Below are 26,042 nucleotides of genomic sequence, written 5' to 3'. Positions count from 1 at the left end.
ACCCATTTCTCCCTCAGCTTGTCATTTCCTCCCCTCGCTTCCCTCCAGCTACCCAAGCCCTCCTTCACCCTCTCCCTTCCTCAGAGGCCCAGCTCACGCTCCTAATCTTCCTGGTTCTCCTGCCAGGTTCCACTCAGAACTCCCCACATCATGGTCTCCTGCTCTGGTTGGTCCTTTTTATGAACAAATTTCCCTCCGTTTGTTTCCACTGGTGTCTGCCTATTCCCCTCCTCCACCATAGCTAGCTCCACATTTCCTCCTCAAGCTCACACCGTTCCCAACCCAGGAATCCCACTGAATCAGTCCTCTCACCAGCGACCTGAGCGAGATGTCCAGCACAACTGACGACTGCTAATGGCCGTTCTCTCTTCCCTAACACAAACCTGCAGTTTCCAAGACTCTCACCAGAAACCTCATTTACATGAAAGGACACATACCTAACCCCTGTCCACACTATTGTCTTCTGCTGTTCTCCTCCAGGGAATCTCAGAGCCACACTATAATCTCACTTGTCAAAAGGAGAGGGTGTGAGCCGGGAAGATGGCTCAGTGGTTAAGATTCTGTCCTCTGTGGGAACTACATGCACATGGTGAGCAGACATACACACAGGCAAAACATTCATACACGTAAAAATAAATCTTGCCTGCACTCAGCAGGCAGAAGCAGGCGGATCTCTGTGAGTTCCAGGCCAGCCTGGTCTACAGAGTGAGTTCCAGGACAGCCAGAACTGTTACAAAAAGAAGCCCTGTCTCAAAAAACAAGTAACTCTTTAAAGAGAGAGAGAGAGAATGGGCCTGTGGGGAGTGAGGGAGAGGTTGTTAGCAACCTTTTGATATGTAACTTGAGAACCAAAATGCTGAACACTGAGACAATATCTGACTGCTTTCAGGAGCCAGAAATTAGGCATGTCTCACTTTGCATGGCTCCCTGGAGAAGCCAGCACGTGGGCTTGGGTATGTCTTGCTTTCTCTCTTGGAGAAGCCCAGGCCCATGCATTTGAGAGTGCCTTAGTGTCTTTCCCTGCAGGCCTCTCTATCTCCTAACCCTCATGGTTAAAGCCTATACTAAAACACATTTTTTTTTAAATCTCCAACTCTGCTTCAGAACAGCTCAGCCATGATCCTGACCTGGCCTGAATCAAGGTCCCGAGTTAGTCAGGGCTCTCTAGAAGATGAATATATACAAAGAGAAAGGGGATTGATTGGCAGGGTTTATGGGCTGTGGTCTAGCTAGTCCAAGAATCCTACTGAAAGTCCAAGATTCCAGTAGTTGTTCTGTCCACGAGGCTGAGTGTCTCAGCTGGTCCTCAGTATGCACCAGAATCCCGAAGAAGTAGACTCTAAGGCCAGTGAAGGAATGGACTTGCCAACCAGAGTGAGAGCAAGCAGGCAAGAGAGCAAACCTATGTACATAGGCTGCAGCAGAAGGTGTGGCCCAGATTAAAGGTGGATCTTCCCACCCTAAAAGATCCAAATTAAAAGTGGGTCTTCCCAAACCAGGGCAGTGGTGGCACACACACACCTTTAATCCCAGCACTTGGGAGGCAGAGCCAGGTGGATCTCTGTGAGTTTGAGGCCAGCCTGGTCTACAGAGCGAGATCCAGGACAGGAACCAAAACTACACAGAGAAACCCTGTCTCAAAAAACCAAAAACAACAACAACAAAAAAAAAGTGGGTCTTCCCACTTAGGGATTTGATTAAGAAAACACTCCACAGGTGCACCCGATGCTTGGGTTTTAGTTAATTCTAGTTGTGGTTAAGTTGAAGACCAAGTGTAGATGTCACAGTCCCCAAAAGATTAGAACTCCTCAGGTAGCTAAGGGTGAGATCATGGACTGTGTTGCAGCCCTGTCCACTGCTGGCAATCCATCCCTCTCCCTCTCCTCACTCCCACGTCCTCCTCTGAACATACAGCCTCATGCTGACCAACCCTCCCCCACCCACTCCTCATCCTTCCCCCAGACAATGCCCCCAAAGCTCTTCCCTCTCTCCAACCCTCATTCCCCACCCCTCTCCTCCCTCCATCTTGCCCTCTATTCCCTCATCTTCCCTCACCCTGAAGTCCCCGCCCTCTCACAGCTACCCAAAAGGACTAATGAGGGAGGATGGTGGACCCTGTGGTCAGCCTGAGCATCTGTAGGAGGAGAAGCTGGAGTCCAGATGTTGTCCATACCTTACTCTGCACAACCATGAAACCAACTTTCCCACAACTCCAGTTTTTACTTTAAGAGGCTCAGTAGAATTGCTAAATAAAATAGTTACTTTGTAAAAGCCAGTTAAAATTTTCTGTAACAGAACAAATTATATTCAATCTCAACAACTCAATTCTGTTTTCTTGGTTCCAAGGCAGCCATACATATTATAAAAATGAATTACACCACTGTGTTCCAATAAAACTTTATTTATGGATATTGAATTTGAATTTCATCTTTTCTCATAGCACAAAGTACTGTTTGACATTTTGCATCAAATAAACGTCCACATCAGTTCATAGCACACACACACACACACACACACACACACACACACACACACACACACACATGACAGTCATATTAAATTTGGCTCATAAGAAATAATTTTGCGCCGGGCGGTGGTGGCACACGCCTTTAATCCCAGCACTCGGGAGGCAGAGCCAGGCGGATCTCTGTGAGTTCGAGGCCAGCCTGGGCTACCAAGTGAGTTCCAGGAAAGGCGCAAAGCTACACAGAGAAACCCTGTCTAGAAAAACCAAAAAAAAAAAAAAAGAAAAAAAAAAGAAATAATTTTGCAAACTCTGCTTGAAGAAACAACTATTAATAAGTTAGAAATGTAATTAAAGAGAAATTCTTTAACTTGATAAATGCTGCCTACTTTGGGTTATTCTTTGTTTTGTTTTAAAATACTAAGGATTGGACCCAGGGCCTCATATAGATGGGTCAAGTGCTCTACCATGGAACTATGTTCTTGGTACTTAAATTCTGGACTCTCCAACACATTTCCCAAAAAGAGGCAATATGCACTCTGTCTCAGTTAGGGCTTTCTGTGCTGTGGTAAAAGACCAAAACAACCAAAGACAACACGAGGAGGAAAGACTTTATTTATTTACACTTCCATATCACAGTCCATCATCAGAGGAAGTCAGGGCAGGAAGTCAAGCAGGGCAGAACCGATGCAGAGGCCGTGGAGGAGGCTGCTTCCTGGCTTGCTCCCATGGCTTGCTCAGCCTGCTTTCTTACAGCACCAGGGACCAGCAGTTCAGTGTTGTGGGTTATTTTAACTACGTAAAGGCACATTGCATTTGTTTCACTTTGCCTGTCTAAGTTATCTTATTGGTCTAATATAAAGCTGAATGGCCAATAGCTTGGCAGCAGAGGGATAGACCGGGCTGGTGGGCAGAGAGAATAAGTAAGTAGGCTCAGAGGAGAAGGGAGAGGAGAATGAGGGAGAAGAAAGGGAGACGCCTTGGGGCAGCCAGGCAGCCACCAGACACACACACACACACACACACACACACACACACACACACACACACACACAGAGTAGGAGATACAGAAAGAAAGAAAGGTAAAAAGCCCTGAGGCAAAATAAAGATAAAGAGAAAAAGATTAATATAAGTTGTAAGAGCTAGTGGACAAGCATAAAATAAGACCAAGTACTCATAACTAATAGTAAGTCTCCATTTCATGATTTAGGAACTGGTTTGTGGCCCAAAAGAAAGCCTGCTACAGTCCAGGGATGGCACCACCCAAAACAGGCTAGGCCCTCCAACATCAATCATTAACTAAGAAAATGCCCTTCAGGCTTGCATACAGGTCAATATGGGGGCATTTTCTTAATTGAGGGTCTGTCCCTCTTTCAAAATGACTCTAGCTTATGCCAAGTTGACATTAAAAACTGTCCAACACACACTCTCATTAAATTTGGAAGAAAATAGGCCCTGCAATTCTAGCACAAACTTCCATATTAGTTATTAGGAAACCTATAGAAGGAAGAGTTTATTTGGGCTTACTGTGTAATGGGAGCCCACCAGAAAAGATCACTCAGACACTTCACACCCAACTGAAAGTCTTCATCCCAGCTGGCTGGGACAATACCCAGGTACTCAGAGACCTGGATGGGACTGCACTTGGGTACTCAGGGACCAGGATGGGACTACACTCAGGTACTCAGGGACCAGGATGGCACTACACTCAGGTACTCAGGAACCCAATGGGACTACACTCGGGTACTCAGAGACCCAATGGGACTACACTCGGGTACTCAGAGACCCAATGGGACTACACTCGGGTACTCAGAGACCCAATGGGACTACACTTGGCTACTCAGGGACCAGGATGGCACTACACCCAGGTTCTCAGGGACCCAGATGAAGCCCCAACTGTCCAGAGTGTGGTGCTTTGAATGTAAAAAACAAGTCCTTGGCAACTTGCTCAGCAGTTAGGGGTGAGGGGGGACTTCACACAAGCATGCAGTGTGACAAAAGCTAAGATCAGCTAGCTGGGGCATCTTGACCTTGTGTTCCTATTATACAGTTGGGTTATTTTCCATGGGATTCTCCATCAAGGAGATCAAATTCTAGTCAAATTTGAAATGTTCTCAGCAAGAATGCCAGATGGAGGAATCTCTGCACCATCCTGTTCTGTCACAAGTTCTCCAGAGGGACAAGAGTCCGTGGTGACAGGGCATAAGCACAGTGGTGTAACGGTATAATCCTTTTGTACAGTGGGAAAATGTGTCACACTTACTGGTTTAATAAAAAGCTGAACAGCTAATACCTAGGCAGGATTTCTGGGCAGAGAGGACACTGGGAAGAAGAAGGTGGAGACACCAGGAGACACAGAGCAGGTAGGGTGGGCAATACGGAGATGAGGTAATCTCTTCCCACAGAGAAGAAAGTAAATTAATAGAAATGAGTTGGTTTAAGTTATAAGAGCTAGTTAGGAACAAGCCTAGGCTATCAGCCAATCTGTTATAATTAACAATAAGTTTCCATGTGATTATTGGGGAGTGGACAATCCCAAAAAAAGACTAACTACACAGTGGCTAGAGAGAGAAACTGAGGGCTTCAAGAGAACCATACACAGGAAGCAGAGAGAGGAAGCTGAGAAAGATGCATGGTTTTGAATCTTCAAAGCCGACCCCAGTGACACACTTCAAGGCTACACATCCAAAACCTACCAACACTACAACCAACTGCAGACCAAGTATATAAACCTATGGGACTATAGGGAACATTCTCATTCAAAACACCACACTTGACTACAAAGAGAGTTCCAAGCCAGCCTGGGTTACATGAGATCCTGTTTTAAAAGATAGTTAGTTAGATAGATAGATAGATAGATAGATAGATAGATAGATAGATAGATAGATAGATAGAACAATAAAGTTAAAATATATAAAGCCAATTTTTAGAAAATATTGTCATAGCTATATGTATATTTGTGTGTGAGAGAGAGACAGAAACTCAAATCTAGAAATGAAAGAATTTATGTAAGAAATTGTTGACAGACTGATATAAAGATAAGGCTGGTTCATGGAGACTCAATAAACAGGTTATTGTCCATAGAGAAGGGTCACTGAAAGAACTATTGTGGTATTGTATTCCCCCAAATATTGTGCATGCTAATAAACTTATCTGGGGTCAGAGACAGAGCAGCCACAATATTAAACATAAAGGATAGGCAGTGGTGGCACACGCCTTTAATCCTAGCATTCCAGAGGCAGAAATCCATGTGTTCAAGGATACAGACAGGCATGGTGACTCATCATGCCTTTAATCCCAGAAAGCAAGCCTTTAATCCCAGGGAGTGGTGGTAGAAAGCAGAAAGGTATATAAGGCATGAGGACCAGAAACTAGAAGCATTTGGCTGGTTAAGCTTTTAGCTGGTTAAGCTTCAGGCTTTTGGATAGCAGTTCAGCTGAGAGCCATTGGGATGAGGACACAGAAGCTTCCAGTCTGAGAAAATAGGGCCTACTGAGAAGTTGGCCAGGTGAGGTTAGCTGTGGTTCATTCTGTCTCTCTGATCTTCCAGTGTTCACCCCAATAACTGGCGCCAGGTTTGATCTTATTAGTAAGAACTGTTAAGATTCATGCTACAAACTATCTATAATCTAGTAATCCCACTACTAAGAACAAATCCACAGGACAGGAATACAGATGTCAGAGACATCTGCTCCATCATATTCACTGTAGCCACTGGTCACAAGACCCAACACACAGAGCAGGCCCTAGGTGCCCATGGCCAGATGAACAAATTAAAACAATGTCCATTCAGCCCTTGGTCCAATTCATGCCAAATGGTATGAAACCTAAGAAAATGCTATTTAACACCAAAAGGAACATGCCTTCCCATAGTTCAAACCAACTGGAACAATAGTCTGGGCTCATCATCTGCTGCCTGGACACAAAGCATGGACTCCCTGTTCCCACAGTGACAGCCTCAGAGTCACACCTGAGAGCAGTGAGTCATGGCCCCAAGTCATTCCAGGACTCATCCTGGGAGCTTAGCCTGTGGCTTCTACAGACCCACAAGGACTCACATTGACAACATAGAGGCAGTGATCTGCACTATGGGGGTAAAGTGTCACTGGGAAGAGGGAGGAGTTGAGATTCTTCCCCTGGGAGAGAGTCAACAACTCTAGAGCCTAGGGTGAGTCCCTCCCTTTGGGAACACAGAGACTCCTTCAGAGAAGGCAAAATGCTAATGGGCACAGGGAACTCCTCAGAGCTGAGAATCATTGAAACATCTCCAGACTCAAGCCTGAAGTATGGAAAAAGAGTCCCAGAGAAGGAAGCTTCATGGAAAGAGAAAATGTGGGACATGTCACTCATGTTGTAGAAGGAAATGTCGCCTTCACTGTAGTCCACAAACACCCCCACACTCTGGGGAGCTTGTCTAAAGGACAATGAAGCCCTCCCACTGTCTAGATAGGCCCAGTAGCCACTGCTAGATTGTCCCACAGTCCAAAACCCCCTTTTTGGACACTCTGAGTACCAGCCTTGCTTCTCCACATCTTCCCTCCAGACGCCCAGAGTCCACGTGCTGCTCTCTCCATTCTTTATCTTCACCTCCCAGTAACGTCTTCCAGAGGAGATGCCTTCAGTGCCCAACACACTGAAGGGGCCATCCAGGCACATAGTGGTATCCTTCCAGGTCACACTCATCCTGTCCTGGGAGATGGAAAGGTTGGCATGGGCAGAGTCTGGATCCAGAGTGATAGACCCTGTGAGCAGAGTTTACAATCATAGGAGGTCCTCTCTAGCCTGCAAACAAGGCCACAGCTGTGCCAACTCCACCTCAAAGCCTCCTAGCTTCTTCTAGGTGGACAAGTCCCTCACATAAGAGCCTGTGGCTCAAACCCATGGATTGCAGCAGGGCAAGGGAACAGAAGGCTGACCAGGGCTTACAAGGTCACAGGGCCCTTGAGAGCCAGACCCAGCTTAGTGGCTGTCCCCCTGCCTCCCACACCACCACCACTGAAACTGTCACCACCTAGATCACCACAGGGGACTGAGGGAGGGACCAGAGCTATGGGAAGACCAGGAGGAGCGTCCGTAAGGAAGATAGAGTCACTCACAGGCCTGGAAGTGTTCCTTGCGCCAATCTACAAGAAAAGAACAAGTCATGTGAGGGATTTCACACACTACACCCATTTGGTCAGCCTCTGTCTTCTCTAAACACAGACCTGGGAGGTGTGGGGACAATGTACCTGTCTTGCACACACACACAGAGAGAGAGAGAGAGAGAGAGAGAGAGAGAGAGAGAGAGAGAGAGAGAGAATCCTTGGAAGGGCAGGGCTTTCTAGCTCTTCTCTACTAATGGCCCAGTCTTATGCAGGTCTCCTTTGGGTAGTCACAGCTTCTGACAGCTCCAGAGGACAACAACTACACTGTGCTGACAAGCCTTCATGTCAGCTTGACACAAGGTGCGGTCATCTGGGAGGAAGGAATATTTACTGAGAAGACACTTGCTATGGGATGTTCTGTATGTTAAATGTGTTGCTCTGATTGGTTAATAAATAAAACACTGATTGATGAGTAGCCAGGCAGGAAGTATAGGTGGGAAAACAGAGAGGAGAATTCTGGGAAGTGGAAGGCTGAGTCAGAGAGATCCTGCCAGCTGCAGCCATGACAAGCAAGATGTAAGGTACTGGTAAGTCACAAGCCGCGTGCAACTTATAGACTAATGGAAATGGGTTAATTTAAGATATAAGAACTAGATAACAAGAAGCCTGCTGTGGCCATACCGTTTGTAAGCAATGTAAGTCTCTGTGTGTTTGCTTGCTTCGGCCTGAGGGCTGCAGGAGCTGGGCAAGAACAGGATAAATTCAGCTACAGATGCTTCCATAGGACTGGCCTGTAGGCAAGTCCTTGGGGCATTTTCTTGATTGATGATTGATGTGGTCATAGAGTATGTGAGAAACAAAACTGAGCAAGCCAAGAGGAGAAATCCAGTACACACACACACACACACACACACACACACACACACACACACACTTACACATGTATATATAGGTCCTGCTGTAGCCTTCACATAAAGATTTGGCCAAAATATTCCACAACTCTGGCAGAGGGCTTCAGCTTACCAGAGGCCACACAGAGCTAGGAACCCCAGGTCAGACACTACCACCTCCTTAAACACACCCAACAGCCCCAACTGCACCCCATTTCCTGGGCTCCATATCCCAGCCTTCAATTTTGACAGAAGACTTCTGCCTTACTAGAGGCCACACAGGTACCAGAAAACCAGAGGCAATGTTGGCACCCAAAACACCAGAGGTCACACAGGCCACAAAACCCTAGTGAAGATACCCTGCTGGACCAGAAGTTTTGCTGGTCACCAGAACCCAAGGCCACTCAGTCCAGAAGACCATAGAGGAAATAGAAACCAAAGGGGAAAAATGTCCATCTAACAAAGATAAACTCAGAAATCATCATCTAAATCTGTAATAAACCCAAACTCAGATGACTAGTGTAAGAACACAATTGACAACATCCAGGGCAATATGAATAAAGCCCTTAAAGAAATCTAGGAAAACACAAACAAACAGGTGAAAGAAATGAATAAAACTGTTCCAGACCTGAAAATGAAAATAGAAGCAATAAAGAAAACACAAACATAGGGAATCCTGGAGATGGGAAATGTAGGTAAGCAAACAGGAACTACAGATGCAAGCATCACCAACAGAATACCAGAGATGGAAGAGAGAATCTCAGGTGTAGAAGATATGACAGAAGAAATTGATATGTGGGTCAAAGGAAAAGTTAAATCTAAAAAATCCCTAACACAAAACATCCAGAAAATCTGGGACACTATGAAAAGACTCAACCTAAGAATTATAGGAATAGAAGAAGAAGAAGAAGATTCCCAGCTCAAAGGCCTGGAAAATATTTTCAACAAAATCATACAAGAAATTTTCCCTAACCTAAAGAAAGAGATGCCTATAAACGTGAAGCTTACAGAACACCAAATAGATTGGACCAGAAAAGAAAGCCCCCATACCACAAAATAATCAAAATTCTAAATGTTCAGAACAAAGAAAGAATGTTAAAAGTTGCAAGGGGAAAAGTCCAAGTATCATATAAAGGTAGACCTTTTGGAATTATACCCAACTTCTCAACAGAGACTCTAAAACACAGAAGGGCCTGGACTGACATCTTGCAGACTGTAAGAGACCACAGACACCAGCCCGGACTACTATTTCCAGCAAAACTTTCAATCATCATAGATAGAGAAAACAAGATATTCCATGACAAAACCAAATTTAAACAATATCTACCACAAATCCAGCCCTACAGAAGATACTAGAAGGAAAACTCAATCCCAAGGAGGTTAGTTACACCCAAGAAAACACAAGGAATGAATAATTTCACACCAGCAAGAAAAAAAGGAATCACATGCACATGCGTGCACACACATACACACGTACTACCAACAACAACCACAACATCAAAATAACAGGAATTAACAATCATTAGTCATTAATATCTCTCAATATCAATGGACTCAATTCCCCAATAAAAAGACACAGGCTGTCAGAATGGACACAAAAACAGGATCCATCCCTCTGCTGCATACAAGAAACACATCTCAACCTCAAAGACAGATATTACCTCAGAGTAAAGGGTTGGAAAAAGATTTTCCAAGCAAATGGACCCAAGAAGTAAGCTGGTGTAGCCATCCTAATAGCTAACAAAATAGACTTCCTACAAAAATTAATCAAAACAGATGGGGAAGAAAACTTCATATTCATTAAAGGGAAATCCACCAAGATGAAGTCTCAATACTGATCATCTACACCCCAAATGTAAGGGCATTTGTAAAAGAAACATTACTAAACCTTAAATGACACATCAAACCCAAACATTAATAATGGGAAACTTCAACACCTGACTCTCAATAATTGACAGACCATCCAGACACAACTAACAGACATTATGAATCAAATTGACCTAACAGGTATCTACAGAACATTTCACCCAAACACAAAAGATGATAGCTTCTTCTCAGCACCACCTGGAACCCTCTCTAAAACTGACCACATACTCTGAAACAAAGCAAGTCTCAACAGACGCAAGAAAGCTGAACTAACCCCCTGTATATTATCAAACCACTATAGATTAAGGCTGGATTTCAACAACAACAGAAGGCCTACGAATTCATGGGAACCAAACAACTCTCTACTGAATCACCACTGGGTCAAGGAAGAAATAAAGAAATTAAAGACTTCTAGAATTCAATGAAAATAAATGCATAGCATACCCAAATTTATGAAACACAATGAAAGTGGTGCTAAGAGGAAAGTTCATAGCACTAAGTGCCTTCATAAAGAAATTAAAGAGATCTCACCCCAGCAGCTTAACAGCACACATGAGAGCTCTAGAACAAAAAGAAGCAGGGACACCCAACAGGAGTAGATGCCAAGAAATAATCCAACTCAGGGCTGAAATCAATAAAATAGAAACAAAGAGAACAATACAAAGAATCAATTAAATAAAGAGTTGGTTCTTTCAGAAAATCAACAAGATAGACAACCCCTTATCCAAACAACTAAAGGGCAGAGAGAGAATATCCAAATTAACAAAATCAGAAATGAAAAGGGGACATAACAACAGACACTAAGGAAATCCAAAGAATCATTAAGTCATACTTCAAAAACCGGTACTCCATAAAATTGGAAATTCTAAAAGAAACAGATAATTTTCTCAATAAATACCACTTACCAAAGTTAAATCAAGATCAGATAAACAACCTAAATAGACCTATAACCCCTTAGGAAATAGAAGTAGTCATTAAAAGTCTCTCAACCAAAATAATCCTAGGGCTAGATAGTTTTAGAGCAGAATTGTACCAGACTTTCAAAGAAGAGCCGATACCAATACTACTCAAATTATTCCACAAAACAGAAACATAAGGAACATTGACAAATTCATTTTATGAGGCCACAATAACCCTGATGCCTAAACCACACAAAGATGCAACAAAGAAAGAATTACAGACCAATTTCCCTCATGAACATTGATGCAAAGATACTCAACAAAATACTCACAAACCAAATCCAAGAATACATCAAGAACATTATCCACCAGGATCAAGTAAGCTTCACCCCAGTGATGCAGGGATGGTTCAACATATAAAAATCTGTTAGTGTAATCCACCATATAAACAGACTGAAAGGGAAAAAAACCCACATGATCATCTCATTAGATTCTGAAAAAGCCCTTGACAAAATCCAACACTACGTCATGATAAAAGTCTTGGAGATATCAGGGATCAAAGGGATATTAGAGATACCTAAACATAATAAAGGCAGTTTACAGCAAACCAACATCAAAATAGAGAGAAACTCAAAGCAATTTCACCAAAATCAGGAACAAGACAAGGCTGTCCACTCTCTCCATATCTATTCAATATATAGTACTCAAAGTTTTTACTAGAGCAATAAGACAACTAGAGTAGATCAATGGGATACAAATTGTAAAGTGAAAATATCACTATTGGCAGATGATATGATAGTCTCCATAAGCAACCCCAAAAATTGTACCAGGAAGCTTCTACAGCTGATAAATTCCTTTAGCAAAGTGTCTAGATACAAAATTAACTCAAAAAAATCAGTATCCCTCCTATATACAAATGATAAATGGGCTAAGGAAGAAATCAGGGAAACAACATCCTTCACAATAGCTACAAATAATATAAAATATCTTGGTAATTCTAACAAAGAAGGTGAAAGGCCTGTATGTAGGGAGAGATCCCTCAAAGCATTGCTTCAGGCTTGAATTCCAGAATGTTAGCACCCAGGCTTTGAACCGCCTTTTATAATGCTACCTTTTGTTCCTGTTACCTTTTGTTCCTGTTACCTTTTGTTCCTGTTACCTTTTGTTCCTGTTACCTTTTGTTGCTGATACATTTTATGACTGTTACCTTTTGTTACTGTTACCTTTTGTTACTGTTACCTTTTGTTACTGATACCTTTTATGACTGTTACCTTTTATGACTGTTACCTTTTGTTACTGTTACCTTTTGTTACTGATACCTTTTTTTACTGTTACCTTTTGTGACTGTTACCTTTTGTTACTGTTACCTTTTGTTACTGTTACCTTTTGTGACTGTTACCTTATGTTATTGCTACCTTTTATTTGAAATATTTGATTCTTACCTGAGTTATTCCTGAAGGGTTCAAGGTCTTTGCAAAACTTGATTATGAGAGGACTTAGAAAACCAAGATATCTCATAGTTGAGAATTGCTTGGACATTTGGTTCCTTCAAACAACCTCAGATAAAAGGTTTTGGTATGCAGAAATTGACTTGATAAGAGGTGGAAATTGTGTAGCAATTTAAAAAGGGTTTTGCAAAGCAACAGGCAGTCAGTTCACCAGAAGCTGCTTCTCCTGCTGCTAAGCCAAAATTCATCTGAGAGTGACCCTAATTCTCCCATGGACCCACACAACCCATAGAACTCCAACACATGGCACCCAATGTGGGGCTTGGAGAAAGAAGGATTCAGACACTCCATGACTGAAGGTAAAAAGTGCTCTCTCTGGTAAACGGACTGCAGAATTTCGCAGGGACATGGGAATTTAAATTCCCCATCTCAGGCAACAAGTAAAATGGCTCTTGAGACAAAGAATAAATCAAGGGAAAAGGCCCTTCTGGGTAGAAAAAGAGGAAGTATTTAATCAAGAAAAAAAGAATATTCCCAATAGAAAAGGGAATAGTGTTCATGTTCAGATTAGTTGGGAACCTATAGAAATGATAGACAAAGTTACTTAAAGAAGCTGTGGTGGCATATGGGACGCATTACCTCTATAAGAGAGAAGTTAAATAAGCTTGAAGTTAAATAAGCTTGATTGAAGGTGTGTGCTAGGGCTGAGCCACACCACAGGTAGAAGCAGGTTTTTCCAGTAATAATGCAATCTCGGGATCCACAGTGTGATCAATTAATCTGCAACAATCAGGGAAACAGCAAATCAAAGTGACTCTGAGAGTCCATCTTATACCTGCCAGAATGGCTAAGATCAAAAACACAAGTTCATGATGTCAAGGATGTAGAACAAGGGGAACACTCCTCCTTTGCTAGTGGGAGTGCAAACTTGTACAGTCAATTTGGAAATCAATGTGGCATTTTCTCAGAAAATTAGGAATCAAATGACCTCAAGACCCAGCTATAACTGCTCCTGGGCATACCACAAGGACACTTGCTCAACTATATTCACAGAAGATTTATTCATAATAGCCAGAAACTGGAAATAACCTAGATGTCCCTCAACTGAAGAAAAGATTTTTTAAAAATGGTACATTTCCACAATGGAATATTACTCAGCTGTTAAAAACAATGACATCAGGAAATTAGCTGGCAACTGGATGGAACTGAAAAGATCATCCTGATTGAAGTAACCTAGACCCAGAAACAAAAACATGATATATACTCACTTGTAAGTGGATGTTGGCCATAAAGTAAAGGATAATCATGCTACAATTCACAGACCCAGAGAAGCTAAATAACAAGGAGGGGTCAAGGGGGGACACATGAAACTCACTGTGAAGGGAAATAAAATAAACATCACCAGTGGATGGGGGAGGGGTTGAGATGAGCAGGTGAGTGTGGGAATAGGAAGGATGAGGTTGGGGGAGGACGAAGGGAGAGAGTCCTGGGAGTGATAACTGGAATATGGGTGAATCTCTGGGATGAGCTAGAAACCTGGGACATTGGAAACTACCGGGAATCTATGAGGGTGACGCTAGCTAAGACTCCTAGCAATGGTGGATACAAAGTCTGAACTGGCCATCTCCTGTAACCAGACAAGACCTCTAGTGGAGGGATTGGGACATCAACCCAGCCACATAACCTTTGACCTTCAATTTGCCCTGCCTACAAGATGTGCTGGGGTAAAGGTTGCACAGAAAATGTGGGGGTGGCCGACCAATGACTGGTCCAGCTTGAGACCCATGCCACAAGAGGCAAGCCACCCCTGACAGTGCCTGGAGCACCAGGACCCAGAGGCTGCACAGCTCAGAGACACTCAGAGGCTGGTGCCTAGCCCAATTGTTATCAGAGGGTGTCATCCAACAAATGATGGAAACAGATGCAGACCCACAGCCAAACACTAGGTGGATGTGAGAAATCCTGCAGAAGAAGGAGAGGAAGGATTGTAGGAGCCAGTAGGGTCAAGTCATCACAAGAAAACCCATAGAACCAACTAACCTGGGCTCATAGGGGTTCACAGAGACTGAACCAACAACCAGGGAGCCTGCATGGGATCGACCTAGACCCTCTGCTTCTATGTGACAGTTGTGTAGTTTAGTCTTCTTGTGGGTCTCCTAACAGTGAGAGCAGGGGCTATCTCTCACTCTGTTGCCTGCTTTTGGGACCAACTCCTCCTACTGGGTTGCCTCACTCAGCCTTAAGAGGAGAGGAGGTGCCTAGTCTCACTGCAACTTGATACACCTTGACTGACTGGTATACTTGGGCAGCCTGCCCATTTCTGAAGAGAAACAGAAGAAGATGGGTGGCAGGAGTTGGGGGAGGAGAATAGGAGGAGAGGAAGGAGAGGAAAAGAAAACTGCAGTCTGGGTGTAAAGAAAAATAAATTTAAAAAAAAAAAAAAAAAAAAAAAGACTTGACCAGTGAAGCTTAACATCCACCTGTTGCAAAATATCTGAAAACACCATGAACCCTGAGATTGCATTATTTACTGGAAAAACCTGTCTCTAGCTGTGGTGTGGCTCATAACCTTTGAGCTTCAATTTGCCCTGCCTACAAGATGTGCTGGGGTAAAGGCACCACACACACACACCTTTAATCCAAGGGCTTTCTGCTTGAATATTGTAAACAGGATTAAATAAAGTCAGCCATAGGTCAACAGGCAGAGCAAGGAACCAGTTGACAGGAAGTGAACAGAGGATGACTAAGAAAAAAACATAGATAGAGAGACTCACAGGAATTAGAAAAGAGTCTTTTGGGGGACAGTGTAGGAGAAGGAGGCTTCTGGAATGTCAGCTGAAAAGGAAGGTCAGCTGGGAAGGTCTCTGCCTCTCTGAACTAGCAGGCTTTCACCCCAGCACCTTACTCCTGAGTCTGTATTGAAAAAAATCAAATGATTGAGATTTTGTTAAAAACGACATCCATCCCTAATAAAGGCAGAAGAGCAATATGGAGTGTTCATCCTCTAACTATTCCTGGTCAAGTCCTAGACATACAACCATCTTGGAAGCTAGACATCCTTGAATATGAAAACTTCCAAGACAGGGAGAGAGGGACAGTGATGAGGCAGGGACCTGTGAGTTTAAGACCAGTTAGGAAAATCCTGAGCTACATGGTAAGACCTTGTCTCAAAAATTTTTTTAACACTTCCTACCTAGAATGTTCAAAGCCCTGTCTTTAATCTTACAGAACAACAACAACAACAATAATAATAATAATAATAATAATAATAATAATAATAAAAATCCAGGAACTCTATTTACTTCTAAAGAACTGACTAAGCTGGACTTGGACACTGCTTCTCAGCCTGAACTAAGACAATATACCTGGCTGAGCTGGAGCTGGTGGGTAAGTGACCACAAGGAGGGATGGAGGAAGGAGAAGGCGAGATGTGGAAGCAGAGACCGGCCCTGCATTGTCTATCAGCTCCTTCACAATCACCAGATAAACCACTTGAGTCTCTCCATTCCTGGACACCCAAAATGTTACAAGTGAATCTCTGCTTCCTTTCATGTCCTCTCTCTGTGTTTGTCCATTCTTCACCGATTTGCCTCCCAGCATTGCTCAGGTTAACAGTTTTAAATCTCTGGGTTTCTTCTTTTACCCATAATCCCTCATACACACAAAGAAACGCCACAAGCAAAGGCCACATCTGATGAGCAAAGCAAAATTCTGGTCAAGACAGGTGAAGTGTGACTGGAGGGATGTCGCAAAGGTTAAGAACACTTGATGCTCTTGCAGAGAACCCAGGTTTAGGTCCAGCACTTACATGGTTACTCACAACCATCTCTGACTCCAGTTTCAGAGGATCTGACACCCTTGATTGGCCTACAAGGGCACCAAGCCCCCCCCCATATAGCACATAGACATGCATGCAGACAAAATACTCATACACATGAAAAAATAAAAATAAATCTTTTTTAAAAGAAGAAGGAGGAGGAGGAAGAGTAGAGATAATGCTTGTGAGAAATTCTAAGTTGCATGAAGGTTCCTATGATACAAACATCACAGAAAGTTGTGTGTAATTTCAAATCGATGACACATGCATCAGCAAGACCATAAACATCCTGGAGTCAATGGACACCTGTTCTAAACACAACAATCCTTGAGCAGCCAGGTGCTATGGAGAAGGACTCCAGCAGGGACCACAGAGCAGGAGAGAGAGAGGGGGAGAGAGAGAGAGAGAGAGAGAGAGAGAGAGAGAGAGAGAGAGAGAGAGAGAATCAAACCAGAGGACTGAGACAAAAAGAAACTCAAAACTGAGACAAAAGCATGGGAACCCCAACATATGGAGAAAATGGAACCAAAGACTATCTTAGGGAGCCTGAGTCCTAAGCTGCCTGGACAGACTTCTGGAATCTTCCAGAAAGCAGCAGTTCAGATCCACAGGGTCATTATGGCCCTCCACCACTCTCTGCTCGAAGCTGAACTCCCCCTAACCTGCACCTATAAGATGTCCACTGAAGCAGGAGATTGCAGACTGCACCATGCTGGGGCTGACAACGACTTACACTAGAGGACAGACCCAGAATGCATTCTGTAAATCTGAGGAGAAACCCTGCAGTGTTCTGATGGAGGCTCTCCAAGGACAGAAGGACACTCATCTCATCCTACTGGAAGCATGGCAGGTTACACACACAACACACATACACAGACACACACACACACACACACACACACACACACACACACACACACATACAAGAGGGTGGCAGACGCTGGAGAAGGTGAGGCCAGAGGAAACATGAGCGTCACTGCTGTGTTAGCTTTTGCTGGAAAGATGAACACATGTCTAGTCACACAGACAGGGTACCAATGACAGATGGAAGGAAAGAGTCCACTGAAGAACACCTCGTGGAAACACAGAAACAATGAGTTTAATTAGGGTTCCATATAGAAGCATGAGCTATGGCTCAGCAACTACAACAACAAAAGGAAAAAAATATCCCTCTCACCCAATAACCATTAAATGTCTACATAGATACTTGGGGAAGAGCATGATCATGAGGCCTTCCCCAGCCACATTTATCTGCCTCATAGGGAGGGTAGTTGAGATTACTTAGCAGGTAATGGTGGTTGCCGCCAAGCCAGACAACCTGAGTTTGACCCCTGGGACGCACATAATGGAAAGAGAACAAAGACATGTGCAACTTATCCACTGACCTCCATACTGATGCCAACATGCACAAATACACACACACACACACAGAGGGAGAGAGAGAGAGAGAGAGAGAGAGAGAGAGAGAGAGAGAGAGAATATCTTGGGAAGGGTAGGACCTGTGGCTCCTCACTCCTAATGGGCCCAGTCTGGTGCAGGTCTCCTTTGGGTAGTCACAGCTTCTGACAGCTCCAGAGGACAACAACTACATTGTGCTGACTAGCCTTCATGTCATCTTGACACCAGGTGGGGTCATCAGGGAGGAAGGAATATTAGCTGAGAAGACGCTTCCATAGGACTTGCCCGTGGGCAGGTCCTTTGGGCACTTTCTTGATTGATGGTTGATGATAGATATGGGAGAACCCAGCCCATGGTGGGCAGTGGCATCCCATGGACAGTGGTCATACAGTATATGAGAAAAGAAACTGAGCAAGCCAGGAGGAGCAATCCAGTATGCAGCACTCCACCATGGACTCTGCATCAGCCCTGAGTCCAGATTCCTGCCCTGGGTTTCTTCCTGGCTTGACTTGCTGTGGAGATGGACTGGAAGGGTGAGTCACACACACTTTCCTCCTCGAGTTGCCTTTGGTCATGGTGTTTCATCACAGCCCAGGAAACTCTAAGGCACGTTTTCTGCCAAGACCACAGCATTCTACAAGAGTCACGTACCTACATACAGCTGGGCCTTCCTCCAGGCTGTAAAAGAACATATTCTCCTGAGAACTCAATCAGAACAGCCCCACTAAAGCAGTCTACTAACCTGTCCCTCCCTCCACTCTAAAGGTGAGGAGAGAGGACTCTAAGGAGCTGGCTCCTGCAAGGTGCAGAGGCAGCAGAGGATTGTGGGAAATTCCCTGGATCACGGATGGGAAAGATGGCATTATAGGCTAACTTCCCCCACTGATGTGTGGCTTTTTAGCTGTCAAATATCTGCCTCTACTTCAAATAACAAAATGTGAAATAATAATAATATAATTAATAATAAAATAATAATAAATCTATAATCATTCAGCTTCACTCCTTTTTTTTTTTTTTTTTTTTTTTTTTTGTTTTTTCCAGACAGGGTTTCTCTGTGTAGCTTTCAAGCCTGTCCTGGAACTCACTCTGTAGTCCAGGCTGGCCTCGAACTCTCAGAGATCTATCTGCCTCTGCCTCCCAAGTGCTGGGATTAAAGGTGTGCACCACCACTGGCCAGCTCAGCTTCACTCTTAAAGCCTTGCTATGTGGGGAAATAAATCTTAGAGAATAAAAAAAAGTATTTCATGATTGTCAGAAACCATTACAATATCAGCACTTTTTGTGGAGGCATATTTGGAGATGTGCTGAAAAAGGAGAATGTGTATAAAACATAGACAGGAAGTGAGTTCTTGGGTGAAGTGCCCAGTGTTCCTCATGTAACATACCTCTAAAGCCAGGCACCACTATGCCAAGAGCACCCAGTTTACCATTCCCTCCCACCGAGGTCAGCAGCCCCAGCCTCTGCCCATCACTTTGATCCACACCTCTGAGATAAGAAAGCAGACTCCCTGGGGATTGACTGTGGAATCGGTGGAGGTCATACTCCAGGATCTGTGACCTCATTTGCTCATAAACACCTTGTGCTGGTTAGGTTTTTGTCCATTTGACACAAAGTGGAGTCATCTCAGAGGAGGGAGCCTCAATGGAGAAAATGCCCCCATCAGAACAGCATAAACAAGGCTGTGGGGCATTTTCTTGGTTTATGATTATTGTAGGAGGGGCCAGCCCACTGTGGGCAGTACCACCCTGGACAGGTGGTCCTGCAGTGTATCAGCAAGCAGGCTGAACAAGCCATTGGAGGCAAGCAAGTAAGCCTTTCTCTGTGGTCTCTGCTTCAGTTCCTGTTCCAGGTTCCTGCCTTGAGTTCCCGCCCTGGCTATCCTCAGTGATGGACTGTGGTGTGAAAATGTGTAACATAAATTAACCCTTCTCTCCTGAAGTTCCATTTAGTCATGATGTTTTATCACAGCAAGAGAAACCTAATTAAGACGTCTTCTTCAATGAAATTTAAGTAATGTGGTTTGGCTCTGAGGTGCAGACAATAGTCTAGAGCCAACGAAGCCGAAAAAAAATCAACAATACGGTGGACAGAAACTGGTGGGAATAAGAACCAGGGCACCAGACACATACAGGAGTCTCATGTGCTCCAGCTCTGGGCTTCCCCTTCCCTGAACCTTCCTCTTATGTCTCCCAAAGGGGTCCCCATTCTGTCTAGAATCAAGGAAAGGGCACACCTGGCCACATGTGCCACAAGGAACCATGGGACACTGGGACAGTCACTCACCAGCCCTGTAAGCTGCCTTCCTCCGATCTGAAAAACAACACACAGGAGTCAAGTGAGCTACTGGGCACTGAGGGGACACCCAGGGCTCAAGAGGGAAAGCATGGCTCACCAAGCTCTTCCTGGAGTGTGCCTGAAAAACAGGGAGAAGACAGGGTCTGTGCACTGGACACAAAAACAGGAAACACAATTGTTTCCTAGTAGTCTAAACTGCAGACCACCTGACCCCTGACACTCCAGCCATCCTCTCTGGGCTTTCTTGGCCACCGACTCTGATCCCAGAACACTGCATCTTCCCAGGACTCTGGCCCAGTCCTGGGCTGCTGTCATGACTTACTTGTGGTCTTCAGCGCAGCCTCCTTTGTCTTCTGGAATGACTCCTGCTCATACTGCAGATTCTCCCTTTCCTGCCACAACTGCAGGTTTGATAAATGTTCTCTTCTGAACAAACAGCATGACCCTAAGACCAGAAGTCCCATCATGGTCACACTCACGGCAAAAGCTGGTATCCAGGGAGAAGCCTGAGGGAAGAAGGGCTCTGTGGCCCAGGCAGAGAGCCAGTGAGTGGCACACCTGAGGACAGTCAGCCCAGCACACTCCAGGAAGGCCATCTGCTTCCCAAGCTCTGTAGGAGTGAGGAACAGCCCTCACCTGGGATGAACATGGCCATGGCCTTCTCCTGGCACAAGATGGGATTGAACGTGGAACAGGTCACATTCCCCAAAGAGCTGTCTCTCACCACCAACGTTGTCTTCATGCTGAACAGCCCCTCAGCATCCTCAATGTGGTTCTCAGAGGATGCTGGGAGCCTCTCCCCTCTGGAGTCTCTCCACTGCACCTGGGGCTTCGGGTACCACCCTGAAGTCATGCACACCACACACACACCACCATCTTCTGGACCTTTGATGTGTACTTCAGGGACAGAGCCCACCACTGCAGGAAGACACATGTAAAGACCCCAGAAGCCACTTTGGGCTCAGGAACCCCAGGATCACCTATGTGTCTCATAGGAACCTCTCATGGAAACATAGGAATTGAACAGGAAAAGCACACCTGTTTTGGGACTAGGTTGAGCTGCTGTTGCCCAACAGAAGAAAGATAACAGGGTCTATTATGGGGGACAGAGCACAGGCCACTCTTTGTTCAACCACAAGATCCAGAGGAAACAGAAGAGGGTTGAGTCAGGGAGACCTGATATAGAAACCATCATCCATCTCTCCATTAGCCACACACCTGTGACCCCTGGGATAGCAGGGCCACACCCTGCTCCCCGCTAGGAAAGACTAAACCCTGAGGGCCTTCCTTACTCTACTCACTCATTTGTCATGAGCATTAATCATCCTTTAACATTGACTTCTCATTGGGGCATTGATCATCATTTAACATTGACTTCTCATTGGAGCACTCTGATTTTTCTGCCTATTCCTCTAAAATATGAATTTCCATAGCTGACATTTTATATGACACTGACAGTGTCTCTGGTCCCCAGAGCAAGAACCAGCACATTTTGCATTAATGGATGTAGGAATGAGTCACTGTTCCTCATATAAAAATGGAAGATCAAAAGTAAATAAAAGTAAAAATGATGGACCAGAGCCATGTAAGATGGAGTGTGCCTGTGATCCCAGCACTTAGGAGGAAGCAACAAGATCTGACATTCATGGTCATCCTCCACTACACAGCTGATTCAAGGACAGCCTGCTCTACATGAGACCTCCCCTCATTCAATAAATTAAGGAACTGAGAGACATAATCCCTTAGTTTCCTCACACACACAATTCACCCAACATCTTTAGAACAGGGATCAGTTCACCAACCTGCCACCTTCAGTTCCAAGATGGCCTCTTCATAGAAGAGACCACGTTTGAAGAAGCAGACATATATTCCACTGTCTGAAACCTGGACATTTCCAATGCCCACAGCAGCCTTGCCTTGGTGGAATTGGTCCTTCACCAGCCAGGTCCATCCTGAATACTCGGCCATTTGCTCTTCCTTCTGTTCTTGTTGGTTCCGATAGACAAATACTGCCTCTGAGAATCTGGAGCGGAACTACCTCAACTCCTCCATATTCTCCACACTCATGACTGGAGACAGGGAGCAGGGAAGTATGGCTTCCCCACCTGGAGCAGCCACAATGGGGTCTGAGGGACCAAACACCAGGAACTCCTCTGTGGACACAGATGTACCAGTGAGGGGACTGAAGAGACATGGGTCAAAGCCAATCTGTGTTCTACTCGAAGCTCAGTCCTGACTATACAATTCTCAACAGGGGTCAACTAGGCCACACATGACTGCTCCCAACACAGGACCTCCTACACTCAGCTCCTGTTTCTCAATCCCTGACTCACTCTGCTTCAGCCAACAGTGGCCTCTCCACCTCCTCACACCCCAGGCACACAGCCAGCTCCAAAGCTATGTCCACAGGTACTCACTCATTCAGGGTAGTTCAGGCTGGCTAAGGACTCACAATATTCTAGTATCATCCTCTTTTTTTTTAATTTATTTATTTATCTATCATATATACAGTGTTCTGTCTGCATGTGTGCCTGCACGCCAGAAGAGGGCACCAGATCTCATTACAAATGGTTGTGAGCCGCCATGTGGTTGCTGGAAATTGAACTCAGGACCTCTGGAAGAGCAGCCAGTGCTCTTAACCTCTGAGCTATCTCTCCAGCCCTAGTATCATCCTCTTGAATGTTGATGTAGACATGCTCAGCCTCAACTTTTATTACTATTCACTATGAAGGGAAAACTATGAAAATCCTGGATCCCAGATATAAATGAGTTTCCTACACATCTGAACAGCCGAGCTCCTCATAGATCCCATTCACTGGAGGGAGACATGGGAAGGGAGATCAGGACGCACTCACTTGTGGACACCAAGGTAAGCAGCTGGGCAAGGACAAACAGGCAGGTGAAATGGCGGAGCAGAGCATGCTTGTAGCAATTTTCCATTGAGCTGGGGAGAAAAACAGGTATGATAGAACAAGACCCTGGGGCAGCAGCCAGTAGGTAGGTTTCACCCAGAGCTTGGATAACTCAGCAACGAGAGAATCATCAGGGCTGGTGTCAGCCCCACAAGACAAAACACATCAATACTATCTGGGTGAAGAACCCCCACACCCCAACACAGATAAAACTCCATGCCCGTGTTCCTCTCAGTCCTTCTGAAGACTGAGGAACTAGGACAGCCAAGTCATCTCAGAGGAAGCCTTTCCTTTCCTTCCCACCCATCCCCATCCACAGTGCAGCCAAACTCTACCCTGCCATTCTCAGCACCTTGAGGAACTCAGAGTAGACACCATCACCTCAGCTCTCCATTATCCACATACTGCCTGTGACCCCCAAGACAAACAGCCTCTGTCCAGCCCATCCCTCAAAACAGCATGGCTGCCGCCTGTGCCTCTACCCTTCCATAATTGTGACCAGGCATCCTCTGGGCAGCTTCAGAGACAGACAGGTCCCCTAAAGGCTGTGGTGCCCATCACAAGTGCCTTGTCCTGGCTTGTGGTTGTGGAGTTGATCCACACTTCAGTCCCAGCCCAGTCCCTCCATGGTTCCAGGCCATCACCCTACACTCAGCAGGTCACACACACACACACACACACACACACACACACACACACACACACGTCCACAGACAGCTTTGTCTTCATAGTCTCTGTCTTTGATAAACACCCTGCATGGTGTAGACAGGCTTGAAAAGAACATAAGCAAACCCTAGTCTGCCCCAACCACCTGCTGTCTAGAAGGGTGGGGGAAGGGGAAGCCTAAGGTCCTGAGAAGGACAAACTCAGGGACATGTGAGCTGTCTCCAGGCTCAGCCACCAGGGATGTGACCTGCAGGGATTCGCTGAACACAGTCTCAGCTCTGGTTCCTTCCTCGGGCACACAGGAGTCTTCAAAGCCAACCTACCTGCTTCTCTTTGCTCACAGCTCTGGAAGACTGTGACTTCATGGGGGACAGCTCAAGGTCTAAGGGACCCAGCAGAAATCTTCCTCCCAGAGCTCAGCTGCTCCAAGATGCACTCACAGCTCTAAGTTCGGCTCTCCCCAATGCCAGGCTCTGGTTTCCACATCTCCGACAGGTTCATGGTGTCTAGGCAGCAGACAGGAAGCAGAGGCTGGCACAGCCCTAATGGCCTCTACAGAGACTTTGACACTGCCTGCTCCAGCAGACCCCTCCCAGTCCACAGAGCAATTGGAGATTCAGCCATCAAAACTGAAAGCTAAGGTAATGCAAACTGGGTGTGTTTCACTCTGCATGTGCCTTTCTCTCTCAGGAAGAGGGGAAAGTCCACCTCCCCACCCCATCTCTCCCCACGCCACCCCTACCTACCCCTGCCCCTCCAACCCTGCCTGCTGGGGAGATCCTGAGGTCACCCATGTCATGGAAATGTCATGAGAAGATAGGAGGACAAGGACACCTCACTGAGTCTCTGTTCAGCATCAGGAGCTGGGCTGGACTCACCAGGTATGTCAACTCCTGTCACAACAGCAAGTGGAGGTGATGTCATGAGCCCTGCTCCAGCTCCAGTAACTAAGATGAGGGGAGGTAGGTCTTCCAGAACCCTGTCTTCCCTGTCCCCACCCCCATCCCACCTCATCCCCAGCCCTGCCCAACACCCACTCCAGGCATCACAGACTCAGCAGGAGCCTGCAAGGGACCTTGGACTCCAGGAGCCTTGATATTACAAACTTATCTCCTCCTGGGTCCCCAGCCTATGACTTCCACATGGGGTGGGGGATGGGGTGGAAGGCAATGACAGGAGCAGATCAGACAGCTGAGAGGACACTGAGGGGCCTGGCTGGGGTGTCCACTGTGTCCTCTCCCAGGGATCGGGTCACAGCCGGCTGCACTGACAATAAGCACTAGTACAGAAGCCACAGGACTGTGCTTGTGACTCAGGATCCTGACACTGTGTGGAGTGGGACATGCCTTCCATCTCAGCACTCAGGAGGTGGAGGCAGGATGACCAGGAACTCAAGGCCATCCTCACTTACATAGAGCTCAAAGTCAGCCTGAGCTTTGTGACCCCTGTCTGAAAGGTGGGGGGCTGAGTGAGGAGGAACACACCTTAAATATAAGCAAGGCTGCCCAGATGGATCTGTCTGTTTTTGTACAGCCTGGGCTAAATATTGAGTTCCAGGCCAGCTCTGTAGGAGAGAGAGAGAGAGAGAGAGAGAGAGAGAGAGAGAGAGAGAGAGAGAGAGAGAAACAAAAAAGTGGGTGAGAGTGTGATTAAGTAGACTATAAGAGCATTGGCTAACAAGCCTGACAACCTGAGTTTGATCATTGACTCCACATAAAGTTAGAAGGACACAAGTGACTCCTCCACCTCCCTGTCACTCCATGTTTGAGCCATGACATGGACACTCTGGTCCTCATTTGCCTACACACACACACACACACACACACACACACACACACACACACACACACACACACTATTAGATAAAGAATGTTTTGAATGTTTGTTTTCGTTCTGTGTGTATGCACATTTTCCTCTGTTCATGCATGTGTGCCTCCTGTGACCCGGACGCCGCAGAGTCAGAAACTGAAAACCTGAGCAGCTCTGTGGGTGCTAAGAGGTGAATCCTGCTCCTCTGCAAGAGCAGCAGGAACTCTAACCACTGAGCCATAGCTCCAGCCCCATCAATAATTTTTGAAATGGGAGGTAAAAGACTTCTCTCAAGTGGCCCTTCTGGACTCTTTCCACTCTGTCCTTTGTGACAGGAAGAGGAGACAGTGGAAACAGCAGTGAGGCGGCTGTGGCAAGGATGGCCTTCGTGTGGTGGCAGGAACACCAACAGCAGAGAAGGGACAGGGGAAACTAATAGAGGCCTGAGCAGAAACCACAGGGGCAGAGACACTGAGGGGCAGCTGGAGTAGAG

The 26,042-nt window shown here is 45.5% G+C and overlaps 1 protein-coding gene across 1 annotated transcript; it reads right to left on the bottom strand.

The window, feature by feature from the left end:
- Positions 1 to 6,022: 6,022 nt before the first annotated feature.
- LOC114705839 (butyrophilin subfamily 1 member A1-like) lies at positions 6,023 to 24,290 on the bottom strand. Its single transcript, XM_028887951.2, is given in 11 exon segments — positions 6,023 to 6,567; positions 6,569 to 7,206; positions 7,561 to 7,587; positions 18,518 to 18,544; positions 20,151 to 20,177; positions 20,260 to 20,280; positions 20,485 to 20,685; positions 20,799 to 21,080; positions 21,965 to 22,315; positions 23,018 to 23,106; positions 24,064 to 24,290. Coding segments are annotated over 10 exon segments (1,740 nt in total). The 5' UTR covers positions 23,103 to 23,106; positions 24,064 to 24,290; the 3' UTR covers positions 6,023 to 6,486.
- Positions 24,291 to 26,042: the final 1,752 nt, after the last annotated feature.

The sequence above is a fragment of the Peromyscus leucopus genome, chromosome 16_21 (assembly GCF_004664715.2).
Source record: "Peromyscus leucopus breed LL Stock chromosome 16_21, UCI_PerLeu_2.1, whole genome shotgun sequence".
Classification (NCBI taxonomy): Eukaryota; Metazoa; Chordata; class Mammalia; order Rodentia; family Cricetidae; genus Peromyscus; species Peromyscus leucopus.
This window is presented reverse-complemented; position numbering and strand designations above follow the sequence as displayed.